Below are 22,694 nucleotides of genomic sequence, written 5' to 3'. Positions count from 1 at the left end.
TGTTTAGATACTTAAATAGCACATTTTTACAAGAACAATGTCCGAGAATATTGCCTACTAGCATAAGCTAAGCTAAGGCCACAAAGTTTAAGTAAAACTCACCTTCGTATCAGTGACTGTATAATAATGGGAAATACTCAATACAAAACTCACTCGTCCACGTCATTGTGGATCGGTGGATGTCAAACGAGCCAACCCCAAACTGTTCCCACGTCAGAGACATGAATCTGTCCAAAATATCTTCTCCTGTGGGATCAAGAGTTCCTTTCACTTTAATAATTCAGATTTTACAGATAGTTTGTTATAATACTTTCTAAACTTCCCTCCTGATGGATTTTTCGTGTTCTTTTGGTTGTAGTGAAAGTGTAACTAAAGCTTTGTGTGAAAGCATAAATTTAGGAAAATTCCACCAAAGTGGGCAGTGCCAAGAGACGGCGAGGGGCGTGTACATAACATGTTACATAATATGTCATGTTATGTAACATAACATGTTACATAATATGTCATGTTATGTAACATAACATATTACATAACACATAACATGACATGTTATGTGTTGTCGCATAACATGTCATGGTGACGTTATGGTGCATGTCACCATGACATGCAGTTATGGTGACATGCACCATAACTGCATGTCACCAGTGCAGTTATGGTCACCATATTTATCAACTTTTCAGACTTCTCTAGAAAAAACATTTTTTAAAAAACGCCAACCAGCGACAAATCTAGCTAATTTTCTTTGTTACTGGAAACGTATGGTGTCAGGTGAAAGCACCAATCACTGACATTGATTGGTCAATGTCAGTGATTGACATTGACCAATGTCAATTATACCAATTATACCATATATAATGGTATAATTATATATGATTATACCATATATAATGGTATAATCTATACCATTATATAATCTATAGATTATATAATGGTATATAATCTATACCATTATAACCAGTAGGAAAGTTAATCTGCAGTAGCCACCATTCAACCCAGAGAGGACGGCAATATCACAGAATTAAGCAAATTTACACACAAAAAATGTCACAATTTGCTGAAAAACATAAATCCAGCAATGAAACAAATCAGTGCGGTGCAATGACCAAGTCAAAATTCTGAATCCATCACCCTTCAGATTGTTATTACAGGGTTTTATTGGAAGAACCTGCCCAGAATTTGTCCAAATGATGTGAGCAGCGATCAGGGTCATACTGGAGACAATTACCTCAAGTTATTGCTTGTAAAAGTGATTTTACGACCCATTCTGCCAAGGCATATAATCATTTCTTTTCCCCTCCCTTCCTTCCTCTGACTTTAGGCTTGTGTTTTAGTCGAACAAGGCCAATGTTTAGTAATTCATCTAATGTTGCTTGCTCAGTTGTATCTTCTGTCTAGCAAACCCTTGTAAAGTCTTTTCTAAATAAGCAGTTTATCTGCAAGGAAACGGTCAGATTTATAACAGATACTCATGAAAATCAAACATGTCCAAGAGCTTAAGCTTTGTTTTTGTACAGACACTTCACAACTTTACCAGAGGAAATGAGCTGCGGCTCTTAAACCGCAGTGACAAATTGCTCTGTCGCAGCACTAGCAAAAGGTTGCAGAACTCAAATGGAGGTTTCTGGGGTCCTGCTCACCCATTTCTGTCATCACAAATGCCACCGTGGTTTCAGCATAACCAAGGTTATGAAATAATAGGCTGGTGATGAGGAGGGGGAAAAAAAACTCAAGGTCTCGACTGTGACCGCGAGAATTTGCTGAACACCCCGCAATGTTGCCGCTACGCAAACACGGTCGTTGCGGGTGAGTAGGTACAGACAGAAGTTCCCGGAATAACTAATTAACATCCAGCATGTTCTGCTGGAGCCTCATGGGAGGTCAGACACGGAACACACAACCGGGATGGACGTGCAAACAACACTCTGCAGTTTTTCCTTTTTCTGTTTTGACTAAACTCCAAATAAAGATCATAATACTAAAGCAGTGTGGGTCATATCTGAACCTCAGTGCTTTCAGGCATCCAGTGGAGCTCGGTTTAAAGAGGCTGTATTATGTAAAATTGACTTTTTTTGAGCTTTACCTCATGTTATAATGATAGTCTCTCGTCAAACATACCTGGAGTGTTGCTTTGATTGGTTCATGCATTTTTGAGAAAACCTTTAATATGTCATGACAACGCTTCAGTTGTGCAAAATGCCTGGATGGACCTAAACCTTCAATGACGAAGCTCCTTCTCTGAACTGCAGTTTCCAATTTTCCAACCTTTTGCCTCATAGAGCAGCCCTCCGCCTCCCAGATCCTTCAGACTAGCCAGCAGCAGTTAGCATCTGGTGGAACTGCGCATCTGCTAATCTCATTCTAGGAGCTAATTCTTAGTTCAACGCTGGTAAAAACTTTGCTAAAGGGTTAATAGAGAAGTCATTGTGATGACTTCCTGAGGCAGAACTTCAGAAAGAGAGGGAGTTTTTAAAGAGCCAGAGGCCCAATTTCAAGACGTTAAATTACGAAGTCAACTTTCTTTCAAGTCATATTTGATATATATATATATATATACAGCCTTTTTATAACAACTGAAGGTAACATAGTCACTTGACTGCGCTATAAAATGGCTCCATGTTCCAGGAAAACACATAGTACTGCCCCTTTAAACTGGCACATTACCGTGATATCAATGATTTTCTCCAAAGGGCCTTTTCATTTCTGAAAGGTTTGTTTTTGATTACCGAAGGAGACGCTCAGCTTGGGTTGCCGAGTCAGGGGGATATTGGAGATAAATGTCTTTTAGTGATTGGCCTTCCTACACATCCCCTCATCAAATATTCATGACAGGAGACAAGAGAAAATTCAGAGGATGCAGAGGTAAAAGATAATGCTCCCATCGCTCTAGCATGGGGATAGGTAGTCAATGGATGAGTGGATAGCCGCATCCAGGAGAAGTCTGTTATTGGAGACCAGCGAGGCAGAAAACATGGGCTCCACTATTGAGGTATTGTGCTGTTCATCTCAATCTTTCCTGTTTTTTTTTTTGTTTTTTTTTTTTTTGTTTGTTTTTTGTTTTTTCTTTGCTTGCGGCAGAAAAATACTCTGTGATCTGTAGGACAGTGAAGGTTACTTTTGAAGTCAAAATCCTTTACAGAGTGCAGATTTAAATGCTGAACATTTCTGTGGTTTTGTTGCTTTGATTCTACAATCCGTGGGAGAGTGGAAATGATTGACTGTAACAGCTTCTAAAAAACATTTTAAATCTGTATTATTTTGAGATGTTTAAGTTATTAATCACACTCCCTCTCTCTCTGTGTCTCTCTTGAGCAGTTTATTTTGTAACCGTTTCCAAATTATTTATATGCTTATTAAAAATGCACAAGTTCCCAGAAGTTATGGTGGAAGTAGTGTTTCAGATCTGCCCTGAGAGTTTCCCACAACATTCTTGTCAATACATGAATCCTCCTGTTGCTAATAGTAACATTGGGCAGTCTACAGAGCTATAGCAAAACTAAAGTCTTAAGTTTCCAACATCGTTTCCAACTCGTGGTTGACTTACTGAGGCATTTCATTGATTCAATCAAACTGAGTGAACTATTTGGTAATTGTGCTGTTGGTCGTTTTTGATGTGTCTGCCAACCATTCGAAAGCTTTGCTCACAATACGTGTTGTGTTGTGTCTGACTGACATTTTTCCAGGTGAGTTAATCTGTAAAAAGAACAAAAATAAGGTCTAAATGACTTCTCAAGTGTCAATCAAGATTCCATCTGAAATGGCCCAATAACGGATATGTCCATTTTTGATCCCCACAACTACCTTAGATTTTGTACTAGAGATCAAATTCCTCATTAACCACAGATATAACTCTTTATGTTGTTACCTAGTCACAGTGCACACCAACATTCTCTCACAAAAACCTGTTTCTTGTCTTTTTCTCTGTTTCTCAGTTTGGTCAACTGGGTAAAGAAAGTGTTCTCACACTAATTTTTTAAAAGCTGTGGGACAGATTTGACTCTCGTGAGACAGATTTCATCTCATCAGGTTTTAACATCCTGACATTTTGTTTCAGCCCTTGAATCAAATCACTGTCCTGGTAGAGTTAGACCAATGCCAAAGCCATTCAACCAAGACACAAGTTAACTATTCCTGTATATTTTAGACAGTCAAAAATATCAATGCTGGAGTCTAAATTGATTTTATTTATCAAGACATAAGTGGAACGTTTTTAGTCTTATGACACACTGAAAAAAGCCTAAGTCTAGATCCACATTTGTCAAATCGCAGCTGCAAATTTCCAACAATTTCTACATAGATTGGAAGGAGACCTGGGTGTATGAGCCTTGCTCAAGGGCACAGACAAGTAGCAGGAGGAAGCTAGAATCAAACCCACAATTTTGACCGCTGCTCTTCCCACTGACCCAGAGTCACCAACACATTTTAATCAATGCTCTCATTTCTTTAAGCTTTACAAACGTACAAAAGCTGTTCGGTTTTAGATTGGACTGTCAGCTCACATTCAGCTCTTTGGCTGCCCACTCTCCGCCTGACCGTGTACCTCATTTCCTAAGAGTTCTCCAATGTATGCAACGTCATACTGGTTGAAACTGGGCCATCTTATTGTATGCACAGTTCTTATTTAAACTGGAGCCTTTTGAAAAGCCCCTGCCAGTTCCCCCATTCTTTCCTTTTACTAAATATGGAGGGGGGAGATAGTGCGTTCTCATGTTATCTGCCACCGGCCTTATGCCCCTTCGGCCATTTTCTCATTTCACAGATTTGACCAGGAGGTGACCTTGGCTTTTTAAGTGCTTTCAAGGCAGAGCCAAGTCTCCTCGGCTCTTTCTCTGGCTTCCGATTGGAGACAGAGCGGGAGAGGGAATTTCTCTCCGGCCAATTCTTCAATGGCCATTTTTCCTCTTGTGTTGTCCGTTCTCTGCCTTGCCTGGGGCCAGTGTTCAGCTTCTTTATTTATGGGGTAGCAAGATGATGACAGGATGTTGTCTGCTAATTCACATGGGTCTGTGTTTTCTAAAGTAGAAAATGGCTTCAGGGGGAGCATCGTTGCAGCATATGCTTATGACACATGACAGTGGACAGTAGGGACTCTGGGTACAGAAAGACACACTGCTCATTAACCCGCTGTAATATAACAAAGTACTAATTGAATATATTTTTTCCCTAGAGAGCCTTTCGCAATATTCAAATGGTTAATCGTCTTGTATCTGAGATGTGGGTATAATGGTTTTTTTTATCACCAGCCAATTAGTCACTAGGGACAGGTATGAAACAGAGACCATATGTGTGTGTATGTGCGTGTGTGTGTGTGCCTGTTTATAAGAGGTGTGTGCATTCCGAGTGTGTTTAAAATTGGAAATATGCAGGCATTATCACAGCCTTCCATCAGTTTCTCTCCCATGTGCACCGTTGGCAGCTCACTAATCTGGGTCAAAGCGCTAACTGCTCAGAAGGGCCTGGGAGAGGCCGATTCAGATCATGTCTTACATCTCCCCGTCCTCATTATAAACATCACAGTTGGAAAAGCTTTACCTCTGACATTAAACGTCAACAACCTTAGCAAACACTAGAGCAATAACTTCCTTCACTTTGAGACTAACTGCTGTCCTAGACTCACACATGGATGAGGAAAATGCATTTTAAGTTGTTATATCTGAGTCTATCTCAACAACCTTAGTGGCTCTATCCTTCGCTAAGATGTCACTGTTGGTATTGTCCTGCATGGAGACTTTAAACCATTAATGTGGCATTACAGAACCAAAGGAGGCGTGAGCGTTTGTCATAGAGTATTGTGTAGAAGCAGTTTTGGTTGTTTTCCTTTCTAAAGGTATGGCACATCAATAGCTGTGTTTCCATTGACTGTATAATTACACAATTTGACATTTCGAAAATAAGTTTGCTTAATGGAAATACATCAGTTTAAAAAAAACTTGTTTTTGTATGAAAAGTTTTGGCGCTAGGATGAGGTGATCTTTTCAGCCGTATTGAAACTGGTTTATTTGGCAAAACTGCAATGGAAAGACTTTTTTCACATCATACTGGTCATATGTTGAACAACTGGACATTGCCACTGGAGCAAATTGTGAAGAAGAAGACAACAGGAAGTAGTTGGATGATCATAGCACTGGATGTTCTTTATTGGCATTAGTTAGTAAACTTACTCCCATGTGATTTTATTGCATTTTGCATTAAGTGAAAACACTGCAATTGCAACATTGTGTTCTTCAAATATGTGGGATATTGAGTTTTGCGCACATTCGTTATGGAAACACAGCTAGTTCTATAACTTCATTTCCGTTTTGTTGTATTTTCAAGCGTCACAGACTTGGATCTACAGTTACTGACGGCCAGTGATTTGTACTGCCTCAGTGCACTAAAATGCATCACCTCCAGTGTGTGCCGATGACAACAAATTATATGTGTTCCCACTGTGTTTTTGTGCTAATCACACCTTCAAGTTGTGAAGTTATCGCCTACAGAAGTCAACCATTATGAGCCTTAGCAGTTTAACTCCAACCCCCTCTATGCCACCTCGGTCTTTTCAGAAAACACAGAGAATGGATCCAAGTCACAGCATTAGGTGTTTTTCAGAAGAGGTGTCAGTGGACTGTTTTGATTCCTTAAATCTGTAAGAATTATGACACCACATCTTCTCTAGCCAAACAATTATAGCTGAGAATGCAGTAAAGTACATCTAAGGAACCTCTTTCCAAACACCTTGGCCAAGCGTTGCATTGTGTCTGCACAGTGTCTTATGGGAATGCAGGGGCTTTGTTGATGTTTCCAACACATCCTGGAACTATAACAAGACTTTGCTCCTCATACTGTTCAAGCTTAAACACAGGCAAGGACATTGACCATCTAGAATTCAAGAAGGGAAGGATATTTGACGGTGATGTTTCAGGTATGTCTAGTTCCTTATGGGGAAACATCTGAATTTTTCATGTGGGCTCCAAGGAAGAAACAGTAATAACTGGTTGTGTTGGTGTGAAACAGGCACAGACTTATGTACAACTGTAGTATCCTGTGGATGCCTTGTCTCTTCAGTCCAATAAAAGGAAGATAGACCTTGGAAAGATATGGCTAATCTGAGACTACATTTGACCTGTACAGTTGTATCAGTTTCGAAAAGGTACCAGGCTGGTCATTAATTGATGGTCTTGAACTTGACTACTTTCTCAATATATAGGAATCCATTCCAGTGGCATACACCACCTGTGCCAGTGACGATGAACTAGAGAAGCTTTGTTGATATTGTCAACATGTTGTGTAGCTAAAATAAGGCACTGATCTTTTCACTATTCAAACGTCAATTGGCATTGGGATGTCAGGGACCTTCTTGTTTTTTTAAGCCCTGAGCTTTTCTGGTTCCTAGTGGAAGTACGTCTAAAAGTGCTATTGTCAGAGTCCATCCTTCGCAGTGGGAGCTCCAGAAAACGGTGGAAGAAAACTTGGATGAAGTATCAGAGTTCTATCAGAGTGTTGGGGTCTTGATTTCTCAGATGGCAGAAAAATATTTTAGGAAGGCAACGATACGCCAGATCTGAGAAAACATCTTTGTAGACGTTTTTCATTTGACTTGAACAACTTTAGGGCATCAGGGAGAGTGTGTTCTGGCTGGAGACTGTTTGCCATGAAGCTTGCATAAATTCAAACTTGCTCCATATATTATGAGAATGCATTCCAGCAGCATGCGCCACCTCAGCCAGTGACGATGAGCTTAAAAAGCCTTTGTGGATGTCTCCAACACGTCCTGTAACTGGAACAAGGCATTGTTCCTTTCACTGTTAGAGAAAAAAAAAAACAAACAGGCAAGGACGCATTGGCCGTCTGAAATTTGCGAAGAGTGGCCTGTTTGGCAGTGGGGTGTCAAGGACCTTACTGGGTTTTTTTAAGCTCAGAGGTTTGTCTGGCGCCTTGTGGGAGAACATCTGAAAGTGCCATTGTTGCAGCAGCCAACGTTTCCCATGAGGGCTCCAGAGAAGGTAGCAATGGCAGTTGGTTGAGGCAGTGTGAAAAGAAAAGGGGCACACTTGGACAGTGTGTCTGGGGGGAGTGCAACACACACACACACACACACATCCACATTCTCTACCTCTGTGCACCTCCTCCTCCCATTAGAGTGTGGCATCTCAAGCTGTTGACAGCGATGACAGCCAGGCCCCGTGTGGGGAGACAGAGGAGGGGAGGGCAGTGCTGCTGCTGTTGTGGCGGGGCGGTACATCTGTTTGGATACTCGCCGCAGCCGTCTGGCCTCAGGAGATTGATGCAACCGGGACTGGTAACACGCGCCACATCTGGGACTCCTTAATGATCTGAAAACTACTTGGCAGTTCACATAAAAGAAAAGTTTGTGCCGCTCACTCGCGCCATAAGGTCTCCCTTCGGATGAATACCTTCGTGGGTTTGACAGGTCATCCGCCCCAATCGCGATTTCGCCGTTGTGACATGTGGTGTTTACACGAGCTACATGGAGCGACTTCAGGGCTCGGATTTTTCTCTGATAAAACCCGCAGTGTCAAATCCCAATCGTACGTAGATAATTAGGATCACTTCTCGGGTGTTGGAATGAATGCTCGGCGGTTCTTTGTAGATGACAGAGTTCTTTTGTCAGGCACCGTGTATGAATGTAGTAATTGGTAAACATTTTGACCACTTCCAATTAATAACAAAACAGCCCGTTTCATAATAAAGGGATTCATTATGCCACCGCACGCCTCATTTTGTTATCAACAAAAGCCTGCCTTGCGCACGGCTTTTTTTTTTTTTTTTTTATCAAGAGAGAAAATCCATTGAAAGTGGCTGAAGGCCTGACACAAAGCAACTGCTGAGTCCCGGCAAATCTGCAGGCTTAATTGATTATTTGTGCAGAGCTGTATATCTGCAAGGTGCAGGATACCCAGGGGAAATAATGTAAAACAGATAACAAGATGAAAGGTGGGAGAATTGCTTTCTGCACTCCCATTTTATTCATCTTCTCCCTCCTTCCCCTCTTCCTTTTACTCTTATTTTGAATGAGTTCGCCATTTAGGTTTTCCCATTAAAGAGAGCGAAGGCTCACGCTAAAAATGTGTCCGGAATCAGGAGGCTAAAAAGATTTCATTCAAGCTGGTAGGAAAAGAGCGTTTCAGCAGGTAACAGTGATTTCTCAATAAAACCTGGAGCGGTGTGTACCACAAACCCAGAATTTCATCTTCATTATTCACTATACAGGTGAACAAATTAGACCATTCTAAACTTTTTTTTTGTCAAACTTTGGTGTCGGTGTTGTAAAGGCTGTCTTGCTCTTGTGGTTCAGCTCTTTACAGGACTTCATTTTGGAAGGCTAGATGTGAAATGCCACATGTATTTTCCGCATGTCAGTCTGTCCTGCTCAGTCGTACTTTTCTTTGTTTATTGTCGCTCTTTGGTTTCCTGTCGCGCCTCTCGCAAAAAAAAAAAAAAGAAGAAAAAAAATTACATATAGTTGCTGTGCAGGAGATCCGCTGCCACTCTGCAGCTACGGAGCCATTACAAATGGAGAGGGAAGCAGGTCTTGCGTTTTGTTTTGTGTCGTGTGTCTTGTATAGAAAGCTTGGTGTACGGTTACACACCATCCCCCTGACCACATAATTGCCTTCCCTGCACAGGGGAGCCCCTTGGTCTCCCATTTGAAGTCTGCCTCCATCAGGTTTCACCATTAAGAGAGGAGGATGTTGCAGGGGAAAAGCAGATTTCTGAACCACTTATCTAATATTCACGGCCAGCAAAGGTTGGATGACATTGAGCAGGAATTCAGAGGACTCTTGAGAAGCTACTATTGGTCTGTGTAAATAAAAGAGAACCATGAGAGAGGACAAACAAACATTCTGAGTAAACTTTATGTGAATTAAAGGGGGCAATATTAAATAAAATTGACTTTTTTGAGCTTTGGTTTGTGTTCTAATGTTATTCCCTCATCAAAAACATACATGGAGTATTGCTTTGATTCTGTCCTGCATATCTGAGAAATCCTTGAATCTCCCATGGCAACCATTCAGCTGTGTGGACCTAAACCTGCCTTCAAGACGCAGCTCCTCCTCAGAGCTGCAGTTTCTGAGCTACTGAGCTTCCCCATTTCAGAGCACCAATCTCCAAGACTCCTCCACTCAGCTCCTTCAGACTAGCCAGCAGCAATTAGCAAACACCTGGTAGAGCTCATTGTAAGAACTACTTCTAAGTGCAACACTGATAAAAACGTTGTTAAAGGGTTAATAGAGGAGCCATGTTGTGATGACTTCCTCAAGGTGGAGCTTCAGCAAGAGCAGGGTTGTTTTTTAATTGTTAGTTCTGTTTTTAGAGGTTCTTGGTGTCCACTGTATAAGATGAAGTCCAAAGTAGGAATGTAGTGACTTTTTAAGCCAATGTGATCTAAAGCACATTAAAAGGCCATGATATATCAAAGACTTGCTCCATAACATTTGCTGCGACTTTGTCTCATGAAGTCGGTATAAGACATTATTATGAACCTGGGATATGAATATGAATGAAGATGAGCGCTTTTATCTTGACTTTGTGTAGCTGGATATTTGAGAGTCTTCATTTGAATGTAAAGGCAAGCACTGTTTGATATTAAGCCTGCCACAATAAGCAATATTGGTAAATTAAAATGAGCCTGATAATTTACTTTTGGACAACGGTCTTTGAAAAGATATGCTCCCCTTTAACATCGCTGACAAGCCGCCATTTTGAGAAACGCTGCAAACATTTGGCCCCCAGTACGAAGTAATTAGCTTTCACTACCTGCCACATTTTCCTGTTTTCCCTGTCTAAGCTGAATGTTTTTTTTGTTTTGTTTTTCTTTTTATATAAATTTTGACTTCATACTCAGTTTTAATTATTGTTATTTCAGTTCTTATGTTTGCTTATTTTGGATACCTAAAATGTGTTCCAGTTACAGTGTTAAATGTTCTTTAATTTTTCTTTTTATCTTTGAGTGGGCATACTTGCATTAATAAGCCATTATTGTTATTATATTAGTTAAAAATATCTTAAAATGACTATATTTTCATTTATTGCAATCATTTCTGGGACAGTAAAATGTGTTTTCGTGACAGGCCCAGCTGAGGTTTTGGCGTTTTCCAAAAAAAGCAAGGCTAACAAAAAGCACTATAGGATCCTTCACTGGCTGTAAATCTTTTGTGTGGCAACATTTTGGGACAGATGAGATTCAAATGATAAGTAAACACTGTGAAACCGGAGCAACTGGCTAGCTGTTAGCCACGAAGAAAGCTTAAGCTACAATCTGACATTAGCATAAGTGCTGCTTTACTGGACTGCAACAAGAATCTTTAAATATTACAATGTTAAAAATAGTCACCATGATTGTTTGAAGATATGACTGCGGACTGTTCAGTTGACTGAAAAATGACTTCAGTGTAATAAAGTGTGTGCAGCTAATTATTCTACTGCTACACGGGGAACATGAATTCATCTCTGTACTCGGTCTAGTCTTGGCGTTATTTCCCTTGTTTATCATTGTGTCTCCCTCGGGTCCTCATGTGTCGCACAGCAGCATAACTCTCAGCCTGCTTTGATGTCGGGGACTGATGAGGGGAAGCTTTACGGCTCGGGGCCGTTTCCAAACCCCCACGGCACTGCCTGGGATCCTAGCAGGTGATATTTTCCTTGGAGGATTTCTGGACAATGTTTGGTTTTTTTAGTTTCATTATTTATGGGTTTATTGTCTTGTCTCGTCTCATCTCGAAAATACTTATCACAAAAAATGCTAACGTAGCGTGACAATACATCCTTAAAGCTAACAGAAACAGCAGGAGTGTATTGACTTTATAAATCACAAGGCTTTAAAGAAATCTTAAACAAATTGACAGCTTAGTTGCAATGACAATAAAACAAACTGAATAAAGGTCTTTTTGGTTGATATGCTTGGTTTTGGTTGCATAGTTTTTTCTGTTTGAAGTGACAGCCTGATAGGGTTTATTGAACATTACTAAAGTATTCATACACATTGTTCCTATTTTGCCATGTTACAACCACAAACACCAATAATTCATAGAATCATCTCTCACTGTAAGTATTTTGAGGAACAGCTTTGTATCTACATATATTTTTCTCCAGTCTTCTCAAACTCAGTCACACTGGATGGATTCCATCTGTGAAGAACAGTTTACAAGTCCTTCTACAAAATCTCATTAGGATTTAGACTAAACTTTGACTGTTCACTAATATTCTTGTACACATCTCAACAAAACAGCTATACTGAGATCAAATTTCACTCAGGTATACTCTTATTCCCTGAAACCAACAACTAAAGGGTGTGGCTAGCCAATAAAGTCATTGAGATGCAGCGATCTGATATTAATATTTGTGTGGTGCCGATATTGAAAACAATTCTACATTATCACAGGTAACTGTGACAATGTGACCAATCCGTTCTGATTCTACACTTTGTGTCTGAAGCAGTGTTATTATTTATTTATTTTACTTTATATGTAGAATTCCTAATTGTACTTTCTGAATCATTTGAGAGGTTGGTTTTTTTCTACATCTTTGACCATTGTAGCCAACCTGTCACTTTGTTAGTTTCCATATGTTAATCAGCTGAGAGTTTCCCTCAGATTTACTCTGCAGAATCTCAACACTGAGTTTACCATTTTAACATCTCTGACACCGCTTTTTAAAGCCTGGGGTGGTTTTTTCATGACTTGAGCTGATATATTTAGCAAAAAAATAAATAAAAATCAATAAATACACATATTTCTCAGAAATGACTGTTTTTCATTGTTTTTCACCATTTCTGCTCTTCCGACTGGAAGGTTCCCGGTTTTCCTGTAGCGCATCACAAATCAGATGCACCAGATTTTATTCAACTTATTTGGAATTTTATTTATTGGATGTAGTGGTATCAAAGCTCACATTTTGCACTTGCGGCACTAATAAAGAATTATCTGATCTTTAAAGGAACTGAATAAAATGTTCTAAAGCATCATTTTTCCTCCAGTCTTTGCACAACTTAGTGTTTAGTAAAACTCTATGCAATGAAATTACATTGAAGTTTGAGTTTATAATGTTGCAGTACAGTAACCTATTAGAGCCAGAAATGTTGTTGAATTGGTTAAAGAAGCTGACAGCTGATACAAGATAAATGCTCAGTATGTTGTAGCAGAGAACAAATAAAGAAGCATTGTTTTGGTGTATTCAGCCCACTTCTTTCATACACACACACACACGCACACACACACACGCAGCAGAGTGCATAATGGACATATAACAGCTCCAGCCTGCTGGTAGGGCGCTCTGAAAGAGTGCCAGGGAAATGTGACAGACTGTACGACAGCCATGATGACACGGCCCTTTAAAACACACAAAGTCCATTTCACTGCTCTGGGTTCAGGCCACAAGAGTAAACACAACACACAGCAACCATCCCGACAGCAAACTCATACCATCATCCGTACAACTTAAATCGGCATAATTTTCCCCTATTCCAGCGTGTTCCAGGAACAGTAAAGCGCCCATTGTGACGCCGTGGATCTGAGCCTCTGGTGAAATCCAAGGCAGCAGAAACGAGCTTCTCTGCCCAGCTGCGCCTCTGGCTGTATCATCGTCTCATGCTCTTCCTCCCCGGAGCCAGCGCTGAATTATTAAACGAGGAGGCACATATCTTTGTCTTGTTTCGTTAAGATAGACATCCAGGACTCGGATCTATGAGGTTGGTTCTTGTCTCAACATGAAATCGCGGATGACTTTTAGCGAAAGTGCGTGCCGTGTTGTTTGGGGCATGGCATCTCCTGAGAGAGGAAGCAGTTGCGGCTAAGTTCTGGCTAAACGAGATGAGAGTGGCAACGGGAAGCAGGAAGCCATACCTGAGCTGAGCGCCGGTGTGTCGGGATGACTCGGCCAGCTGCAGATTCCTCCAGAACATTCCTAACTGTTCCTTCCATTGTCACAATGCAGTCCTGCAGAACCCTGGAGACGTACAGCGGAGACCGAACAGCACACAGTCGGTTTCAGGGTTTTAAATAAGAGGACAGTGTGAAATAGTTTGGTTCATACCAGGTTCCAAAAGTATCTGCATTGAACATCAGGCGTATAGACGCACAGCAGATTCCAAAGTTGGGTTGTTCATTAAACAAAAACCAACACAAAAAGGTGAAACTGTGAAGTCCGCCCCAACTTTCAGAAAACCGTAAAGACAAAATTAGCAGGCTGAATTTAACGTCTTTCTGTGGGACTTGGAGGATTTCTGTGAGGTTTGTTTTCCCGCCTGATCGCCGTTAGACTCTGTTTGATTGGGGACTAAAATTTTAACATTTGTTATATTTTCAGCTGCTGCTGTTCACCTTCATATTGCACTGTGTCAAACAAACCAAACCATTTAGGAAACCTGTTCCCCTCATTGCCTGCCAGTCGGGAAACTCCTAACCGTTTATCGATTGACAGTTGCTCCTCTGAGGTCAGAGCCGATGCCTTTCCCTCGTGACACTGCCGTGTGTGACCAGCAAACCGCTCAAACTGCTTTTCTTTAGATCTTCAAACACCAGATGACATTATTAACATCCCACAGTATTTAGTATACTATTCATTGTTTTATCAGATAGAAGATTTATTGCAATGTGATAAAACGTGGATTAAGACCTCCTGTCTTAATCCACATGTGCTTCCTATCTACAGAGAGCGGCGAGTCGAGGATGGACATGTTAAATTCAGTTTTCAAGCGCTCACAAAGAGGTATTGACAAGCCGAATCCCTGGTGAAACTGAGTCTTGGTGCGACTGATCGATGTGAGTGTGGCCATCGAACTGAGCTTGGACGTAGTTTGTATTCTGCTGGGTCTCGGTGGCAACAGCAGCACATCCTGACGCTCAGTTGTTGGGAAGCAAAAAACAAAGCACGTTGCTACATTTGAAGTTGCGTTCGCAGCTATTTAAAATTTTTATTTGGTCAGTCACACATGCAAGGTAGCCCTGGGAACTTTTGTCGGCAGTAAAGCTCTAGAAAAATGGCAAGTTGAACCATCAGAGCAGTTGTTGTCTGGGCGGTTGTGGGTTTGATTCCAGATTTCCCCTCCCAACGATCATACACGGATCAGCGGATGATTTAAATGAGTGTGGACAGTTACTTAACCCCAAACTTTCCTTAAGCACTGCGCTCCAGAGTGTAAAAGCCGTCGCATCCTGATGTGTTTCTCTCCACCATGTCTCCCTCAGATCCCATCAGCAGTGTGAGAATGAGGCTGGTGTGGAAATCCCTGGACAAGATGAGGTGTCTGAGGAAACGCTCCACCATCCCCTTCCTCGGCTTCCTCATCACCTTCCTCCTCTTCTTGAACCTCTACATCGAGGACGGCTACGTGCTGGTCAGTGATGAGAGCTGCCATCGGTTTTATTCACTTATTGAGACTCTGTGTTCATCTTCTGGGCAGAGGTCTGAACAAATCCATTCAAACAAACAAACTCCAAATGTCTTTTATTTTGTTTCCCATGAAGCGGTGGGCGATATTTACTGAAGGTTTTAACGCAATATTTTATGGTGCTCTTGTGATAACGTTAAACATGACGATAGCAACTATTTATTAATACTTTTTTTAGGTAGCTGTATGTCTGCCACTGTTTTTCAGCAGAAACCTTCCTGTTTGTAAAACGCTTCTTCAGGACAGCAGATACAAAAAAGTGTGACTTGTATTACTAAACTACACAATCTAACTCCATTTAATCATACTTTCAAATGTATTGATATTTATTGATGCACCTTTGTTGAACAAACAGTGAAGAGAAAAATAGTACTAACAAAACGGGCAGTGTGTACAGATTTAGGGGAATTTATTGTGACAGTACGTCAAAATGTTATACGAAATTTATCACGATAAATGATAAACGATACAATAAATCCCCCATTATTCCCATGTTTTCCATTTTATATTTACTTAAATTTTTAAAGAGAGTTTGTGTTGAAATCTTGATAACTTGGACCCAAAAGGAAATCAGCCAGATGATTTATTGTTTATTAATGATGTCTTCAGAATTTGGGGGGAAATCACATAATTTGTGTTTATGTCAGTTACTAAAAGGCAGTTTTGCATTTTGGGCATTTTCATGAATTCTGCAAACTGGCTGTGGAAGGGGTTAGCTCCGCTGCATCCAAACACACATTAGGAATAAAAATAGAAATATGTTCTTTCTTTTTTTTTAATTATTCAAAAATGCATGCTTTTATTTGGCTGCTTCTCTTTGGTGCGCCTTTCTTTTCTTGTGTTCTAATGTTCTTTTCGTGTTGCAGGAAGGAGATAAAAGGCAGCTCAGGGAAGCGTCGGTCCATCCTCCCAGCTCGGAGCGATACGCTCACACCTTCAGAGACCTCAGTAACTTCTCTGGAACCATTAATGTCACATACCGCTATCTCGCCGGCACGCCTCTGAACCGCAAGAGTAAGTCTGAAGGTTCCCTCTTTAGCAGCGGCTTCACATTAACGCGTCTCGTATCTGAGGAGGCGGAACCGAATCCGTCTGATTTAAAGAAGAGAAGAATAAATGATTCAAAGAGATTCTTTGTTTCGGTTTTGAACTTGGCAAAGAGCTCACCTCAAGCAAATCATGCTCTACTTCCAAATGTTATAGCTCAAAAATCATTTTGACCCAGTTGTCTTATCTGCATTTTGTTGATTTATTTTGCACTTTCCATAGAGTCATGGGAAGAACCCAGTTCATGTTTGCCACTTCCACAGGATTTAGAAAGGAGTCAGTAATGCTTTGTAACTTTTTTGTTTTAGGTTATTGTTTCTTTCTTTACGGTATCAACTGCGCTCTTTTCTTTTTTTTATACATTTTGTTTTGTTTCTGTGTTTGTTCACTTGATCTTAAAACCTGTATTTGTTTGTTTTATATTACAATTATAAAAAATAAAAGCCTCTGAGTTGAGGTCATAAATATGCAGTGCCTATAAAACATATTCACCTGCAGATCTGGAGCCTCATTGAGACACATTCACACCCAAAGGTGCATCTGCTAAATACTGACTTGAAGGAGTTGCATATGCAATGACTGATTTAATGAAACAGTTTTTAGCTCTTCCTCTTGTTATGATATTATTCCTTCATCAAAAACATATCTGGAGTGTTGCCTTGATTCTTTCATGCAAGTTTGAGAAATCCTTTAATCTCCATGGCAACCAATCAGCTGGGAAAAACGCCTGAGTGGACATAGCTCCGCCTTCGAGGATGAAACTCCTCCTCTGTGCTGCAGTTTCCAAGCTTCCGCCTCACAGAGCAGATCTCCCCCACTCAGTTCCTTCAGACTAGCCAGCTGGAATTAGCAAACACCTGGTGGAATTGAGAGGAGCCATGTTGTGATGACGTCCTGAAGAGTTTCAGAAAGAGCAGGAGTTTCTTAAAGAGACCGAGGCACCGTTGCAAGGCATTAAATTAGAAAGTCAAATTTCTTATAATATATATTTGGTAGATGTACAGCATTTTTGTAACAACAGAAATGTAAATAGTTTCTTGATTGTGCTATAAAATGACACTATGTGTCATAATACTGCTTCTTTAAAGAGTTTTGTTGATCAGGATTGATTTGTAAAAGAAATAAAAAGGGTAGAACATTCAATGGGATGCATATTTTTATAGACACTGTATATGAGCATCTCTATGGGAGCAAGAGTCTGACTGTTTTCTTCTCTGAAGCATACAGTTAGCACAATCTTGGAAGGAATATAAAGTCCAAACCTGAGAAAATATGTGTGAAAAGGACAAAACCTAAAGTTACTGGGAAACCAACTACAGCCCAAATTGTTTAATCTTTAAACAATTTTCTTAAACTGTCCCCACATACACAGAAACTGTCTTCTGATTGTAAGTCATCATTTCTCATCTCCCTTCTCCAAATTTCATCAGGGAATGATTTTACAGATACCTCAGATCTGAATGGGAGCATTGCTTTACATTTATTTCACTCATTAAAATATATTTTCACATTTAATTTGCAGAGTTTCTGACCATTGGATTGTCATCGGTCAAGAGGAAAAGGGGAAACTACCTCCTGGAGACGATCAAGTCCATCTTTGACCAGTCCAGCTACGAGGAGCTGAAAGAGATTGTGGTTGTGGTCCACCTGGCGGATTTTGACCTGGTTTGGTGTGAGAATGTGGTGCAGGAGATCACCAGGAAGTTCGCTCACCACATCATAGCTGGCCGCCTCCTGGTCATCCAGGCCCCAGAGGAGTTCTACCCTTCTCTGGATGGCTTGAAGAGGAACTACAACGACCCGGAGGACAGAGTCCGTTTCCGCTCCAAGCAGAACGTCGACTACGCTTTCCTCCTGAACTTCTGCACGAACCTGTCGCACTTCTACATGATGCTGGAGGACGACGTGCGCTGCTCCCGGAACTTCCTGACGGCGCTGAAGAAGGTGATAACCTCCAGAGAAGGCTCCTACTGGGTGATGATGGAGTTCTCCAAGCTGGGCTACATCGGGAAGCTGTACCACTCCAGAGACCTGCCCCGCCTGGCTCACTTCCTCCTCATGTTCTACCAGGAAATGCCTTGCGACTGGCTCCTCATCCACTTCCGGGGCCTGCTGGCTCAAAAGGACGTGATCCGATTCAAGCCCTCGCTGTTCCAGCACATGGGCTACTACTCGTCCTACAAAGGCGTGGAGAACAAACTGAAGGATGACGACTTCGAGGAAGACTCCATAGACATCCCGGACAACCCCCCGGCTGGCATTTACACCAATATCAACGTCTTTGAGAACTACGACGCCACCAAGGCGTACAGCACGGTAGACGAGTACTTTTGGGGGAAACCTCCCTCCACCGGAGATTTCTTCGTCATAGTCTTTAACAAATCAACCAAAATTAGCAAAATTAGGATTGCTACTGGGTCTGATGACCGACAAAGCGACTTCCTTCACCACGGAGCGCTGGAAGTAGGAGAGAAGTTGGTCGGGACTAAAAAAGGAAAGCAGTGCTCCTCTTACATCACATTAGGAGAGTTTAAAAATGGAAACATCGAGGTTCAAGACGTGGACCACAAGATTGGCTTTGACATTGAGTGTGTTCGCATTGTGGTGACAGCCAGCCAAAAAGAATGGCTCATTATCAGAAGTATCAGTTTATGGACTACACAACCGCCCAGCCAATGAGAACTACACACAACCTCTCTTAGTAACCCATACTGGCTGTTTTTATTATTATGTGTTTTCTAGGTTTAATTTATTCATTTTGTATGTATTTATTGATTCTTCTTGCCAAATCAGTCTGTGTTTTTATACTTAAACGTTGTAACCTTAGTGGACCATCTTCAGTTATCCTCAAGGATTTCTGATGGAACCTCAATGTATTGAATAACCATAGCTTATTCCTCATATGGTAGTATTTGTATAACAACCATACTTTTCCCAAACCTGATTACAGGAAAGAGACGTAGCGTAAAAGTGAGTAATCTGGGGTTTTGTTGAGTATTTTCTTTGTTGTACCAAAGCTTCTTAACAATAACTTTTATTGTCAAGCCAGACTTTGATAAGTCTGGCTATTTCCTCTTTAATGGAAAGGTTGAGGTTGAGTTTGAGGATGAGCACTGAAAAAAAACATGTCAGACAAACATGTCAGGTGGCGTGGCAGTATCTCTGTCATAGAAAATACAGAGTCTGGCCATCGTTTGAGCCAGATGATGATCAAAATGAGGTTCTGACACAAATTGGCCATTTCGTATCTGAACAGTTTGAGATCAAAGTCTTTCCTCCAACATGCCTGTGTTCGCCCTTACACAGTGGGGCTTGACCCAACTCCATTGAACTCTACTGGGAGTCAGATTTTGGTGTGCCTTTTGTGGAGCCATCACAAGCTGGTTGACTGACTTAAGACAAATTCTGGTGGAGAAATGGGATGGGATGGCACAACACTGAGGGACAAGGCTGGTGACGATCATGAAGAGAAGGTGGTGTGGTGTACAGTTCACCCATCCACTGCAGAGGCAGCTGTTTGTTAAATGAATACACTCTTAATTAACAGTGTGTCTTGTTTTTAAACTTTAATCATCCGTCTCAATAAATGCCACCAACATAAATGTCAATACCAGAATCAGTTGTTTACGACAAGTATTAGGGCCATACAAAGAAAACATTTTTAAATATTTAATTACGACAATAGTCTTATTACGAGAATAAACTCATACGAGAATAAAGTCATAATATTACAAGAACAAAATCACACTACAGGAATAAAGTCTACATAATATAATGATGTCAATATGAGAATAAAATCATAATATTTTGAGAAGTCATAACATTATGAGATTAAAGTTGTAATATTATGACTACCTTTGTAATATGATTGTTTTGCTTGTAATACTATAACTTTATTTTCATAACTTTATAACTTCATACTTTTGAGTTTATTCTTGTAATATTATGACTTTATTAAATATTATCATCCTAGTCTCACAATGTTGTGACTTTATTCTCGTAATTTAATTTTTTATCATTTTCTTGGGGTGACCCTCCGTCGTAGTTGTCTGGCATTGGTAGAAATTATTTTCTCTGATGCAACCCACACACTCTTCCCTGCTGCTCAACACACAAATGTATTCTCCTTACATTCAAAGAGAGATAAACAGACTTTTTAAACGATTTATTACCAAGATGCATTGTTACAACAAAGAAATTATCATCTAAACAAAACTTTTATTACTGTTTTAATTTATTTTCTAATACTCTTGTTATAATTATAACCCACTACCAGTGAAGATCCAACGGAAATACAAACCAGTAATAACCACCAAGGAATGGGGCAAGTGATAAAAGGAACAACCTTTTGTTATGGAACGTGAATGCATCAATGTTAGAAAAATTATAGATTTTATTCCTAAATAAAAACAGTTCTGAACATCATCTTAAGCTAATGTTGGTAAAAAAAAAAAAAATCCAAAGCAAGACCTTAGACATAACATACAGAAGGAGGTACAACAAAGTTGTCTTTGGTCTCATTGTTCTTTCTTGAGATTGGGTCAAGAGTAGAGTCAGATGGAAGTTTTCTTTTGCTTTGCGGCTGAAGAACAATATCTGGTCCACAATGGAAGTGGAGATGTCAAGAGGTTGGCAAGAAAAACAAAAAACATGAACAAGTTACTTTGAACCACTGATGCAACTGATTTGAAATATTTCAATCTGACTAACTTGCTGACTGCAGTCGAGTCCAGTCTGTGGGAGAGGCTGCCATGTTCAGGATGTGGCTGGTGCGTTAACGTAAAGTGTCTAATACGCAACATTAGAAAGTTGCAGCAATTGTTCTGTGTTGGTAATGAAGGTGTGTGTCGTGTGTGTTGGGTGGAGGTAGATTTTTTTTCTGTGAATTTGAACTAAGGAATTCTGACTTCTCGGTTTAAATGTTAGGTTAACTGCCGCTAGCGAATCATTAGCTGCGTTTCCTTTACAAATGTGCACAAAACTTTGTTTATATTCCGCTAATGTCGAAAACCCACAATTTTGCAATTGCTCCGTTTCTATTAAACAGGAAACAACAAAATCACTCATGAATGAGTTTGTTCACTCAATAAGTTATAAAACACACCACACCATCATCCTCGACTACTTCCTGTCGTCTTCTTTGTGGTTTACGCCAACATCTAATTGTTGATTTATGTGATGTTTGTGAAGCAAAAAGTGCTTCTATTGCAGCCACATAAACCAATTTTGATATGGCTGATCCCTCATTGTAGTGCAGAAAATTTTTATCCAAAAAGGTTTTTTTTTCAAAATTAGCATGTTCTCATTAAGTAAATTTATATTCTAAATGTCAAATTGCGCAGTTATGGTCAATGGAAACGCAGCTGTTGTTGTAGAGCAAGACAATAAGGGAAAAGACCTACAGATGACTACTGCAACTCAAAGCGCCTACAGCAAATATATATGTAAAATTTGTTAGCCTCCTCATCGTCATTGACAACTCACAGTTGGTTTCTTAACACAAGGTACTAGAAGTATAAATTGTATTGGTGTGGAATTGTCCACGGGATTTGTTGGCATTAAAAAAATGCTCAGATTTTCACCTCTCTAAATCTTTAAAGCACCAAATTAAAATGCCAAGAAGTCATTTTTATTGATGAATTGTTTTCTTGTACTCTAAAGGTTTTTGTTTTAGGATTCACTACAACATTAACTAATAAGTTCATTAATATATAATTGTGTGTAAATCTGGCAAAGCGTATATATTTTCTGTGTAAGCTAATCTCCTTTTGATCTGACTACATTAAATCTACCAGGGTATGAATTTTCCTGATGGGTCTTCAGATTCAGAAATGTGGATGTGAGTTGGTTATAGTGAAACGTAGTGCAACATAAAACAGAGCTATATCATGTTATAACATAAACACATTTCTTATTGAGCCGATAACCAGTTTGACCTGAATTCAAACAGGCTGTTTTGTCACACAGACATTTTTACCACTGTACTTGGACCCTATTGGCTCAATTAAGACAACATTTACCAAAAATTACCCCAAATTAATGTGGCATCTTGACTCCTGCCAAACTGAAGCTCTTTAACTGGATGTAGCACTTGATGGTGTGTCAGAATGTGAAATGTCTCATTTTCTAACAAGAAAACATTGTTCAAACAATATTGAACTTTTTGACATTTGCACAACAAATTAATATATCCAATTTTAATGTGAATAGTCTTTGTTATAACATTATAAATGTATAATGTGATATATTGTTATAACAT

The 22,694-nt window shown here is 40.1% G+C and overlaps 1 protein-coding gene and 1 long non-coding RNA gene across 6 annotated transcripts in view; one reads left to right on the top strand and one right to left on the bottom strand.

The window, feature by feature from the left end:
• LOC107837886 (uncharacterized) overlaps positions 1-16,588 on the bottom strand; it is an 18,211-nt gene extending 1,623 nt beyond the window's left edge. Inside the window, exons 1-2 of the long non-coding RNA XR_001663939.1 lie at positions 16,577-16,588; positions 11,759-11,766 (exon numbers count right to left, since the gene is read on the bottom strand). This is a non-coding gene — a long non-coding RNA (uncharacterized LOC107837886). The remainder of the gene's footprint in view (positions 1-11,758; positions 11,767-16,576) is intronic.
• The window catches only part of mgat4c (mgat4 family member C), a 149,508-nt gene extending 129,959 nt beyond the window's left edge, over positions 1-19,549 (top strand). For all 5 annotated transcript variants that reach the window (XM_016678561.1, XM_016678560.1, XM_016678559.1 and 2 more), the window contains 3 exons: positions 15,186-15,334; positions 16,255-16,402; positions 17,958-19,549. In XM_016678561.1, the coding sequence (XP_016534047.1) occupies positions 15,186-15,334; positions 16,255-16,402; positions 17,958-19,114 (1,454 nt within the window). In that variant the 3' untranslated portion in view covers positions 19,115-19,549. The remainder of the gene's footprint in view (positions 1-15,185; positions 15,335-16,254; positions 16,403-17,957) is intronic.
• Positions 19,550-22,694: the final 3,145 nt, after the last annotated feature.

Source organism: Poecilia formosa, unplaced genomic scaffold, assembly GCF_000485575.1.
Source record: "Poecilia formosa unplaced genomic scaffold, Poecilia_formosa-5.1.2 Scaffold185, whole genome shotgun sequence".
NCBI classification, from domain to species: domain Eukaryota; kingdom Metazoa; phylum Chordata; class Actinopteri; order Cyprinodontiformes; family Poeciliidae; genus Poecilia; species Poecilia formosa.
This window is presented reverse-complemented; position numbering and strand designations above follow the sequence as displayed.